The following is a 13,055-nucleotide window of genomic DNA, read 5'->3' as shown; positions in this document are numbered from 1 at the left end:
GGCCAGCCTATGCAGTTTACAGTGTCAACAGCTGTGTCAAATTCCGTAGTCACTTTATAGAAGAATCTACTATAAATACAAATTCTAAAATCCACAAACAATAACTGTTTAGTAAGAAATTACAAATAAAACGGTAACCATGTGTAAAAGCAAACATTATTATTATAATGAGTAAGTATATGACACCTTCAATGTCGTTTTTTATATGCAAACTATGGATCATATTTCATATTTTTCTAAATTCTCCCTACCACATGGAATGTTCGACTTCGATGAATGGTATGTGAAATCATCCAATAAGAACCATTCTCTTCGCATAACTGTCAATCAAATCTAAAAACGAAGTATTACAGCATGAGTAATGTCCAGTGGGCAATGTCATTGGCTGATTTCTTTTCGCGGGTTTCCTGTGTGTCTATTCATCAGCCTTGCCAACCTGACGGTTTCGTTGTGCCCATTTTTTCATTCATAGCTTGTGTGTGGGGGCTCGGCTTGTGTTTATCTATACCATACTACTACTGACTGAACTTTATAAGAACTGACTTTTAAAGTTACCATACCTTCTTTTTTTGTGAGCAAGTTACTTTTCAAAATAATTGTTCGAACTTACAAGGTATCCATTTTAAAATTAAATCATTTGGCACCTGTTCCCGTGTCCCAGGCCATTTCCTTTTTCCACGAATACCTCAAACGTATCAGAGCGTGTAAACTTTTGTGATGGGGTTCCATTTGAGCATGCACAATAAACACTAAAAAGCAGTGAATGACAAAGCACATACCATACCAAATTATTTTTACTTTCACATTTTGAATACATCAACCTTCCTCCATGCATCAACCATCATGGGCGGAAAGGCCTAATACTTTTAGAATGCTTTCGCAGCAGGGACCATCGCCGTGATCCCGTACGTCTTCCCCCCCCCCCCCCCCCCCCCCCACCGACGCCCCTGCCCCGACGCCCCCCCCCCCCCCCACCACCTAAACCGCGCCCCATACTCTGGGGTTGGGGGCTGCAAAGAAAATTGTAAAGACAATAATTAAATTATTAGTTATTAATGCTACATACCAATATGTCTACCACCCCCTCCCCCCCCCCCCCCCCCCAATGGCCCAATATCCACCAAGTTATGTCTTTATGTATGTGACCGGTGTCCGCGGCCCTTTGCACATGCAATCATGTCCGGGGCTCATGCAAAAACCATCCGGTGGACATGTACTATTGAACGCGCGTAAGCGAGCGTGCATGCACTGAAACCCACCCCCCCCCCCCCCCCCAAATGCAGCATGAATATTCGTGTATTTTTATTGCAGCGAATACCCAACGGCCGAACATTTCCCATGTCATTCATGACTATGCGCTCTATAGCTTGTAAAAAAAATGGCGAACGTGTTCTGTCGACCAAGGGCGTTTAATTTACTGCAAGGACGGTTTTGCACGGGCGGACACAACTGCATATGCAAAAGTGTCCGGGCAGACACAATTGCATTATTGTGCAGCAGCGTCCGGGCGGACACGATTGCATATGCAAAACCGTCCGGCTCGAGAGTTGACCGTACCACCGCGCGTCGGGCGCAAAACAACGCTATCAATAAAGTTGACGACTATTTGATTAAAATATTTTAGTGGTAATACAACAGCCGTCAGCTAATCAGCAACATGTGGACAGCAGTGCGAAGTGGACTGTTTTGATGTTTTGTTTTTCTATTTTCTCAACTAAATAAAGTGATCAACGATGAAGGAGACGCCGCTGTCAAACGTTGAACGGGACTTTATTATAGATGCCATCAAGTCAGGGAAGGTAAAAACTTAATATCGCATTCAATGAACAGCCGATGTCTACTCTAGTTTAGTTATTATTAAATCCATCGAATTGGTCGCGGTAAAAAAGCGTTTAACCAATTTCGTGATAAAAGTTAATAAAACACCACACCATGCCATGAAACACAATCAATGGTTGATGGTTAGTTAACCACAAATGGCATGTTTACCAATCATGTCTATAAGGTCATAGACGGTGCACTGCTATGTTAGGCCCGGCCTAATGCTACTGATGCTAATGATTGTTCATTGATTGAATGATTTTGCCTCTCCCACTACTTAATAGCAGAGATGAATGAAATGGAATCAATAAACTGCCGTGCCTGATAACTTTAATTATAGATAAGCAGGCCAAAAACTTACAAACAAACAAAAAGAGGTTGTTTTTAGTTACTAAGTGTTACAGTTTAGTGTAGTGTGACTCGGATAGCCCACCTTGTTGAGCTGTTAATGGCTTTTAACATATCGGTCTCATCACTGTCAGTTTTAACATCGGTCTCATCACTGTCAGGTGACAGTGATGAGACCGATGTTAAAAGCGGAGCCATTAACAGCTCAACAAGGTGGGCTAAGACTCGGAGGGCATTGTTGCGTTGTCCACCAATTTTTTCCCCCATATCCCAACATTTCATTTTAACTACATTTATTTGTTTGTTTTTAAATACTTCAGAGATTAGATGGCCGTGACACATATGACTACAGAAACATCAAGATCGTATTTGGTATAGAGAGAGGTAGCTGTGAGGTACATCTTGGACAGACGAGGTAGGTAAAGAGTCTCTTCTTGGAAGCATCTCCTGTCTCAAACCTTATTAGAAGTCGGTGTTCTCCCCAGCACAAGCCTGGGTATTAATTAAGTTGATATGCATGATTGACTTGCTGGGAATTGCGAATCGCAGTAGATATTAATTTGTTTAAAAGCCAAAATCATGGGATTGCGTTTTTTTTTAAGGGGGGGGGTGGACAATTCAGATTAGATTCACCAACAAAAATATAAAAAATTGAGTACTCCAGATTCATGGCTTTTGAAACCACAAGTAAAAATCATTAAGAGGGTCTTGTTTCACTTCAGAATGTTTCGGCTAAACTTCAAAAGAGCTTGTCTAGAATGCCCACAGGCACAGGATATGTAGTACATGTAGTACCAACATTTTGAAATGTATCAGAAGTCTGTGTGCTTGCGTATTTGGTTGATACGCATGAATCACGTGCTGGTAATCGTGAATTGCGAATTTGTTTAGAATGTTATTTATAATCATTCTTGTTGAATGACCTCTTGTAGAGTGTTGGCTCAAGCGTCATGCAAGGCTGTGGAACCTAAGAATGCCAGACCAACAGAAGGACAACTCTATCTAAATCTTGAACTCTCACCGATGGCTTCACCCAGCTTCGAGGCAGGACGGTAAATGTCAAAATTATGTGCAATTCACCACAAAAAAGTCAGATTTGTATTCGGACTTGCAGCTACGCATGTCTGTTACTGCTGACAATGCAATTTGTCTATTTCCCGTGACCTTTGGACAATACCCGCTGGTATTGTCTAACGGTCAAGGGAGATAGACAAATTGCGTCGTTAGCAGTAACAGACATGCGCAGCTGCAATTCTGAATAGACTTATTAGACTACACTAATTGAACAAATAAACAAACAAATACTTTGTTCTACATGTTGAATTCAGGGGGTGTGGTTTCCAATACCACCATGTAGCCTGTTTTAAAGTTTTGTATCTCTCCAACATTGGCCTGACGTTTCGACCCTAGCAGAGTCTTTCTCAAAGGCTAGAGAAAGACTCTTTTTGCATTTCTACCAAAAGTAAGTTGTTTAGACCAAACTTCAAAAGAACTTGTCTAGTAAGTTGTTTGCAACAGCTAATTTTATTTACTCTCCAACATTGTAACATTGCTGTTTGTTTTGTAAAGGTTATCGGAGTACGGAGTTGAGCTGAATCGGTTATTGGAGAAATGTCTTAAGGAGTCCCGAGCTGTGGATTTAGAATCTCTCTGCATTGTAGCTGGGGAAAAGGTGTGTGTAACCATCAACCATGATTCTCCCCACCAGGGCTCAAAGTAAACACTGGACAGCAGGTCCGAGTCCAGTGATTTAAGTATTGTAATAATTAGATTTATAAAGCCGCCTCGCGCTAATAATAATAATAATAATAATAATATCGAAGTCTTATATAGCGCACGTATCTACCAAACAAGGTGCTCAAGGCGCTGAGTATATACAAACTTTCAGAATGATAGGTTATTGCAGTAATGAATTCTGAGACCCAATTAGTTAGCTCCTTATAAAGGTTTACATGGTGCTACGGCGCATTAAGCAGCCACAGCCAGGAACACCGGGGCGAACCCCTTCTCTTATCGATAAGTGCACTGGGTTCTTTTACATGCGTTACACAACACATGGGACCAATGGCTTTACGTCCCATCCGAAGGACGAAGCAATGGTTAAGTGTCTTGCTTAAGGACACAGGTGTCGCGGCTGGGGATTCGAACCCACACTCTGCTGATCAGAAACACCAGCTCGGCCATGACACTTCCACTAAACCAACTCGAGGCGCTTTATAACATAAAACAGGCTTAAAGAGTCAAACGAGAGTAAATGTTTTTTTAAAGCCATTGGACCCTTTCGGTTCAGAAAAAAAAAAAAGTTCACAGATTTACAAATAACTTACAGGGTTTACAGAAGGCAATGGTGAAAGACTTCTCTTGAAATATTATTCCATGAAATGCTTTACTTTTTGAGAAAACAGCAAAACATTATAAATTCTCGTTAACGAGAATTACGGATTTATTTTAAACACATGTCATGACACGGCGAAACGCGCGGAAACAAGGGTGGGTTTTTCTGTTGTTTTCTCCCGACTCCGATGACCGATTGAGCCTAAATTTTCACAGGTTTGTTATTTGATATAGAAGTTGTGGTACACAAAGTGTGGGCCTTGGACAACACTGTTTACCGAAAGGGTCCAATGGCTTTAAATGACTGCACAGGGTATAACCCTGAAAAGTATTGAGACAGAAAACGACTTCATATGTCTTGTAATTTTTTTATTTGATTAATATCTCTACAAGCAAATATTTTGCTTGAATAACTCGGGGGAACTGAAGGTAGGAGTGGATATTCCTCTAAAAAAGTCTAGATTGTAAGATGGAGGGAGTTCCAAAGAGATGCAGTGCAAGTAGCTGCTAGCCTTTGAGCAGTGGAAGCTGTTTTTACTTGCACCACCCTGTCTGATGTCCTGCACAGTTGTATAACCACCATTCATTTATGTACACGTTTAGCACCTGTTTCTTCAGGCCCATTTTGTTAGCCTGGAGTCATTTGTATTCCTACTGCTTGAACACCAATCAACCACCCTTAGCTTTACGTCTAAACTTGTGGATTCTGCTGAGTAAACGTAAACGTAAACGTAGTAATAAAGCTGTTGAAATAATATTAATTTTGCCAAACCAGCTCATTGGTTTTCCTCAAACTCATCTTCTTTTTTTTTCCTCCAGGTTTGGCAGATCCGTGTGGATGTTCATGTCTTGAACCACGACGGTAGCATATTAGACTGTGCTAGTGTCGCAGCAATAACTGCCCTGTCTCACTTCAGGAGGCCAGACGTTTCAGTCGTTGGAGAAGCAGTCACAATCGTAAGAAAACATAGAAGAAGTTGTTGCAAACTGCTTACCAACCAAAAGGACTTATGGTATAATAAACATAATACAATATTATACAGCACTCTACGGAGAACAGAGTGCTTTACGTGAGACTAGGACAAAAGAAAAACAAACAAACTAGGATGGGCGGGGAAACAGAAATGTCTTGAGGAGGCTTTTGAACACGGCTCATTCCATAGGCGAGGGGCAGCCATGGAGAATGAGCTTTCCCAAGCTTCCCGTCTAGTTTTAGAAACAGAACGCCGGGTCTGATCAGTTGATGAGCGGAGTCGTTGCCTGTATGCATTAGCAGCATTAAAGTTGTGGGATTGTACAAGTTCAACCAGATATGATGGAGATTGGGTGTAAAGGATTTATTTTGTATACATGAGTGACAACTTTGAAGGATACGTTCTTTAACTGGGAGCCAATGCAGCAATGCAAGCAGGTGGGCAGGAGGCTGGTCACGACCACACGCAAATACTAGCTGGACTGCCTTGTTTTGCAGACGCTTGTATAGTTGAGCAAAAAAAAGTCAATGGCCTGACATCCTGATCGTAGCAGATTCTTTGTCAAAGTAGCCTTGCTCAAGGCAGTCGCATTATTCGCTCCGAAAAGACGCAGCTGTAAACCCACCTGCCGTATACCCTGTGCATGGTGTGTGCGATCACACCGAATGACCCACCCGTATACACACTGTCACATCCCACGAATACTGTTCACACAAGTCATCGCACTCGTACACTACTAACCGCATGCGGAGGCCGTCAGGCCGACAGCCTTGTCGGGTCTGTATCTTCCCGTTTTAATGTGTTGTATTGAAAAAATTCCAATAGTGGACGAAATTGAGGGGGCTCTAGGATATGCTAGTATGCAGCTCATGAATATGTATATCGTTCGTCAGACCTATCAGACAACACAGGATGTGAGGCAAATGAATTATTCATTTTGACGTCCAATCACACACGCCTATCATGCTCGCTGAGCGTCCGTGGTGGTGGTGTGTAATGATGTAGACATGTCTCATCTTTCGCGGGCATTATGGTAATGAGCTGACCGTGGGAACTCTTCGCTTATTATAGTAATGAGGTCAGTGGCTTCAACACAGACCCTACAAGGCTGTCGGCCTGGCGGCCTCCGCATGCGGATAGTGTACGGGGGCATCGTGTCGTGCGATGTACGCACAGTGAATACGGGTGGGTTTTACGCACAGTGAATACGGGTGGGTTTTTATACAGCGGCGGTCTTTTTTCGGAGTGAATAATTCGACTGCCTTGAGCAAGGCTATTGTCAAAGGCTAATATCAAGAGCCTTCAAGACTCTGCTTCGATTGAAATGCCAGTCCATAACTATTGTGTGCACAATCGTGAGAATTAACCTGGGATTCAGACAGAGTCGCACCAAACCAAATTGTGAATTAAATGCCTTAAAAGTTTGACGTCTGAAATAGTTATGAGCAACTGGATGAAAGATTGACTGTTGCAGTCGTTCAGAACGACTAGAGTCGCTTCCAATTCATTATGTCCGGCGCGACTCTGGAGCGCCTGTCTGAAACGGTTGTTAGTCAAAATATAGGCAAACTTGCATACTTTTAAACAAAATTGAAAGTCCACCGTTAAATGAGAATTTAATGTTATGAATTTATTTATTTCAGCATCTGCCAGAGGACAGGGATCCAGTGCCATTGAGTGTGCATCACATGCCACTTTGTACAACATTCGCTTTCTACGAACAGGGGTAATGATTGAATTAATTGCGACTTATAAAATTTACTTGTGAAAAGAAACCCTTGATTTTTGTTAGTTTGTATAATCCCTCTTTAAAAAAAAACCTAATATTTATCTGCATTAATTGGACTCGGAAATACACCCATAATCCGTTGCGCACCAATCATGCGAATTGGTGGATTCCAATATTATTGGAACCTGCAAGTTTGAAGACCGTTTTAAGAGGAATATCAATTCCTACTTGCAGCTCCCCTGAGTTCTTTTTTACTTTAAATAATTTTTCTTATTGTAACCCCATACCAAGCGTGGCTTTTAGCCTTTTTTTGGACAAACATGCATACAAATTAAAAAAATAAAAAGTGGGCTATAAATGCTGTGTTTTTTGGGTCATGCAGAAAACAAATCCGCACGTGCCTTTGATGGGAACCAAACTTTAAGCTTTGTATGATTTTTATTTTAGGAAGTATCTGCTGGTGGATCCTATGTACAAAGAGGAGTTGGTGATGGAAGGCAACATGGTTGTGTCAATGAATGCCCACAGGGAACTATGCACAGTCCAGATGACAGGAGGGATGCTTCTACTGAAGGACCAGGTGAAGTTTACCAACAAGTAGTGGTTAGATCCATGCAAGGCGGGCTCACATCTCATTGGATGATGCGCAATGGAAGGAAACTGATAAAGCAAATAGTTAATGCACAAAAAAACAAACATGTATACACTTAATACTGTGAAGAGAAGGGGCTTGCCCTAGTGTTTCCGGCATGGTCATGCGTCATGTTTCTGGCATGGTCATAGTCCCTTATTAACAGTGGTCCGCCAGTTAAAACACCTGAGGACATTTTTTCCAAGTGGTTTGGCTAGCTAGTTGAAAAGCATCCCTATCTCATTTGAAAAACCTAGCAGACTAGTGAAATGATAAAATAACTGGTTCTGCTGACCAGTCACTAAAAAAGTTAAGGTCAAACCCTATCAAAACATCTACCCCCACAAAGATATCGCACCTTCATCAGATCAAACAAGTCTCAAGTGACCCGCCTTCGCAACCGAGTTGGCCCGATTCAGACAACACATTATTACTACTACTATATTTCTAGTGATATAAGTGACTGTCTTTCCTTTTAGATTTTGCGATGTTCCCAGATTGCTGTCATCAAGGTTGGTGAGATTACAGAACTCATTAAGAAGGCCTTGAGTAATGACGCCAGAGCACGGTGAGTTGTTGCATAAATTATCACTGTACCAAACAATGGATTTATATTACTCTAGACTCCAGACTTGTGCAAGCATTCCAACCTGTTGATAGAAAGCGCAGCAAGCATGTCATATGATTGCCCAATCGAAAACAATTCCCACAGAGTTCATTTGAGTTTGTTTAATTTAAACAAGCACTAAGAGCAGATTGATCTCATTTGTATAACTGTTGAGAATGATTCAATACTCAAGAGAGTTAAAAGATATTATTATCAGACTGAGAGTCGGTATTTGAACAAAAACACAAGACACGCAGGAGTTGCCCAGGCATGAGTTTTATAGTAATAAACCTTAATCATGGTGCGACCATCTTGATTTTCTCCCGTTCAAATAAGTGCAACCAATCCAAGGCTGAAAGGTGAAACAGCTGGGTTCCTTTTCCTACAATGACTATTAACATCTATTACTGTTATTGGATACGGGGAAGTAGACTGAGATGGCAGCAGTATATTGATGATATGAAATTGGACAATGTCAATTGTTTTCAGGTCGGAGGGTCGGAAGTTTGGTTTTGCAGAATCCCTTCCTCAGAGAAGAATAACTACATCTGTGGCCAAACCTGAGCCTGTTGATACATCAGAGTCAATGGAGACTGCACAGGAGGTCATAGACAGATCAGAACCAGTACAGGTTCCGTATCCTTTGCATTTTAAACCTTTTGGCATAGCTCCAATTTGGGTTTAAAATCATAACATAGTTGGCGATGCTTGCGCACGATCCATTTTCCGGTATTTACATATTCTTCGAATCTCTTCCCAGCCAGGCACTGACTGCATGATAAACTTTAAGGAGCTTGCACCCTTGAATGTCTGCACTTTTATTACCCAGTGGCGGCAGTTTTTGTTGTATTTCACGCACTGTCATAATATACCAGGTACCTACTTCTGCAATTAAGCAAAAATGAGCAGGATACCATCACAGATGGTACATGTCATAGTAAGTTAGCTGGTAACATTATTCTGATAAGCAGAATCTTTTAATGCTCAGCTACTTTTTGTGCTTAAGCCAGCTCTATGAAATTTGAACACACTTTTAAACGAAAGAAATTTAAATGAGAGTGTACAGGACCCTTTTTCATTTTAATTTTTGAAAGAAATCATTGTTTCTTAAGACAATTGGTACTGACATCACCTTTTTCAAAAAGTGAATTTTAAGGTTGACAAATCATTCCTTGAAGAGTTCAATGAACAAATACAACAGTGAATTATTCCAACGCCTTAACAAGTCTCCAAATAGAGATACCAAACCCAAAGTTCTGGATTCTGGTTTTGGAGGAATCGGAGAAGGGTCAGCAAGCACTTGGCTCATACCAGGGGATGAAGATGAGGTGGAGGAGGATGATATTGCGGATGAGGATGTTAAAGAGTTTGATGTCATGGAGGAAGAGGGAGAAGAAGAAAGCAAAGAGTCTAAAAAGAGAGGTACTGATTTGAAAATTTGTTTTGAAGATCTAAAATTTAATTTGAAGTCCGGGTCTTAAATAAGAGGAACCAGACCCCGTGCCAATTCTGGTAGCAGACCAATCAAAGGCCAAAGCCTTGGTTGTTGATTGTTTGTATGGCCATGTTTTAAACCCTGCCTCATGCTCCGACTTTGACTGTGACTTGGGGTTATGTCGCCTGTTTGAAGCCCCTTACCAAACGTGCATGTTTCTCAAAATAACTGATTAGGCCAAAGCCACAGACTAAACTGATCCCATCAATCCCATTGTTTTGAAAAGGGTCATATGTCTGTATGCTGATGGAATCTGGTTGACAGAGACAGGTTCCCAGTCCATGTGTTTGCAACCCAAATGCTCCATGATCAAGGCACCAGACCAAAAATTTTATTTATTTGATTACACAACAGCACAATTAGCGCCAATAACAGGATGAATAGGAAACAAACGAAATGCTCAGATATAGATGTTGGGAAAACCCATGCAATCAGGTAGGGACTGAAAAACCCAATCCACATGCAAGACTCCAGTCTGAGGTGGGATTCAAACCTGGGTCCAAAGAGGTGAAAGGCAGGGAAAGAAACCACTAAGCCAACCTGATTAGTTAGGGATGAGATTTTAATAGAGCAGATACAAAACTCTCTGGATGTTTTTCTTTCAGCTGTGGAGGAGTGCCATAGTGACAGTAGTGAAGAAGAAGCGACTGTAACGCTCAACGAAGCAGACATTAGCAGCTTAAACACAAGGTAAATACCTTCATTGTTCAAGGAATTAGATTTACCTTAAAAAAAAAACCAATAACTCTGCCCAAGGCATCAATGCATTTTTGGACGGCCGACCGGAACTACTTTCAATTCAATTTTGAATAATGTCCAAAACCTTATGTGAATTGAGGATGTGTGACAAATTTTCGGTTGTGACATCATGCACCTGCTAACCCGCTCTACAAGCCTGCTGCTTGGTTCAGACGAATTGCGGCAAAGCTACTCGAACGCCCTGGGGTCAGACCTAGGTCGGCACAGGAAAGCTAATCAAAGGCACTTTATCATACACATTTTTTATTTCTTTTTTTCTTCAGAAAAGCCGCAGATCCATCAGCTGATCTGGATCTTTCTGTTGCCCTCAAAGCCACAAAACCACAGAGTGTGACAACGAGAGAACCGTCGTCAAAAAAGAAAACCAAACGGAAAGGAAAGAAAACAAAGTGATTTTGCTTGAATCATCTTCCAAATTAGTAAATAAGGAAACACAGATATATTCTTCTGATGTCAGAACCAAATGCTCAAAAGCAGTGGGTTGTTTACTTTTTAAAGGAAAAGTATACCTTTGGTTTTTGGAACCGATCGGTTGTTTTAATCCTGTGTAAATAAAGATATACACGATAAAACGAAGTTGTGAAAATTTCATTTCAAAAGGTGGTTGGTTTTTGAGATATCGTCAAAAATCCAGAGCAATTATGACCACATAGGAAGAATAATCTGTAATTAGTCACACAATCTGACCTAAGACTGATTTTCTTTTCCATATCTCAATACTTCGAAGTGAAATGATTCTCAAAATTCTTTACATTGCTTTATCAAAAGTTGCCGTACTTCTAACTTAAAGCCATTATACACTTTCAGTAAACAGTATTGTCCAAGTCCCACACTTCGTGTATCACAACTTATATATAAAATAACAATCCTGTGGAAATTTAGGCTCAATCGGACATCGGAGTCGGGAGAAAATAATGGGAAAACCCACTCCTGTTTTCGCGCGTTTCGCCGTGTCATGACATGTGTTTATAACAAATCCGTAATTCTCGTTAATGAGAATTTATATTGTTTTACCGTTTTCTCAAAAAGTAAAGCATTTCATGGACTAATATTTAAAGAGAAGTCTTTCACCATTACCTTCTGTAAACCCTGTAAATTATTTGTAAATCTGTGAACTTTTTTTTTTTTTTCTGTACCGAAAGGGTCCAATGGCTTTAAGTCAGTTTTTATTGCCATTAATTTTAAGAATGATTACCAAACATATACCTCTCCTTTAAGTTATTGCCTTCCAAAAACCTATGTGAAGGGTGTACACACATTCTCCGTTTGTTCCACAAGCCATTTCATCATCTCAATGATACATTGTTACAATAAACAACATTTTATGTTTCGATGGCAACGGTGCATTCTTGGTACTTTATTCTTGCATTGCCATTACTGAGCTGAATATCGCCAAACAAGAACTAATAGTCTTGAAAAGCTCAGTAATGAATTGGTTTCCAAAATCTATGGGCCATGTCACACGAGGAAGGGCTGATGAAATCAGTCCTATTAATCAGTACCCATATGTATTGGTTACAACAGCCCTTCAAACGACCTTTGTCTAAGTTCAAGTTGTGGCTGAAATCAAGTTTTGGAAGTCAGCTTTGAACTTAGTGTATGCTTTAACTGCAAATTATTGTTTCAAGAGTCTGTTATAGTCGCAACTTCTTTAACAAAAAGTACAGTCAACCCCAACTTGTATAAAGAGGTTCTTATAATAAAGAGTACATTCTGAAGTACTGAATCTTATTTATGCTTTGTGTTTCTTTATGTTTCTCTCCTCTTACAAATTAGCCAGTAACAACGATCTTTGTTATAATGAGAGTCGACTGTTCACTTTTCAGCTTAGAAAGCAAGGCATATAGTACAGGGCAGTGCTATACACAGAATGTGGGTTTTAATCCTTGCCTGGTCAGTCACGACACTTGTGTCCTTGAGCAAGGCACTTTATCATAATTGGTTCTCTTCACCTAGGAGTACAAATGGGTACCAACGAGAGCTGGGGAGTAACCTGCGATGGACATGCATCCTGTCCAGGGGGAATAGAAATATTCTTAGACGCTTAAAGGAACACGTTGCCTTGGATCGGTCGAGTTGGTCTTTGAAAAGTGTTTGAAACCGTTTGTTATAAAATGCATATGGGTAGAAAGAAGTTGCAAAAGTAGAATACAATGATTCACACAAACATGCCTCGAAATTGCACAGTTTTCCTTTTACCTCATCGACTAACACGGTCGGCCATTTATGGGAGTCAAAGTTTTGGCTCCCATAAATGGCCAACCATGTATGTTCTCAAAGTAAAAGGAAAAACCACGCAATTTCGAGGCAAATTTGTGAGGATTGCAGACCTGCCAACCTTGTAATTCTTTTTTGAG

At 40.7% G+C, this 13,055-nt stretch overlaps 1 protein-coding gene across 1 annotated transcript; it reads left to right on the top strand.

The window, feature by feature from the left end:
• Positions 1 to 1,659: 1,659 nt before the first annotated feature.
• LOC139936558 (exosome complex component RRP45-like) lies at positions 1,660 to 12,429 on the top strand. The gene is made up of 12 exons (XM_071931385.1): positions 1,660 to 1,799; positions 2,490 to 2,584; positions 3,102 to 3,221; positions 3,739 to 3,841; positions 5,323 to 5,460; positions 7,121 to 7,203; positions 7,654 to 7,786; positions 8,317 to 8,405; positions 8,934 to 9,080; positions 9,682 to 9,866; positions 10,545 to 10,629; positions 10,962 to 12,429. Exons 1-12 carry the CDS (start codon positions 1,734 to 1,736, stop codon positions 11,089 to 11,091), a joined length of 1,374 nt encoding a protein of 457 aa, XP_071787486.1. The 5' UTR covers positions 1,660 to 1,733; the 3' UTR covers positions 11,092 to 12,429.
• The last annotated feature ends 626 nt before the right edge of the window (positions 12,430 to 13,055 follow it).

Source organism: Asterias amurensis, chromosome 4, assembly GCF_032118995.1.
Source record: "Asterias amurensis chromosome 4, ASM3211899v1".
NCBI classification, from domain to species: domain Eukaryota; kingdom Metazoa; phylum Echinodermata; class Asteroidea; order Forcipulatida; family Asteriidae; genus Asterias; species Asterias amurensis.
The sequence above is the reverse complement of the archived record's forward strand: the minus strand, read 5'-3'. Positions and strand labels throughout refer to the sequence as shown.

Bases quoted from the DNA above. Each gene is read 5' to 3' on its own strand.
- LOC139936558 (XM_071931385.1), top strand. From the start codon at position 1,734: ATGAAGGAGACGCCGCTGTCAAACGTTGAACGGGACTTTATTATAGAT. The intron at 3,222-3,738 runs GTAAATGTCAAA...TGTTTTGTAAAG, and splicing joins CCCAGCTTCGAGGCAGGACG to GTTATCGGAGTACGGAGTTG. The intron at 10,630-10,961 runs GTAAATACCTTC...TTTTTTCTTCAG, and splicing joins ATTAGCAGCTTAAACACAAG to AAAAGCCGCAGATCCATCAG.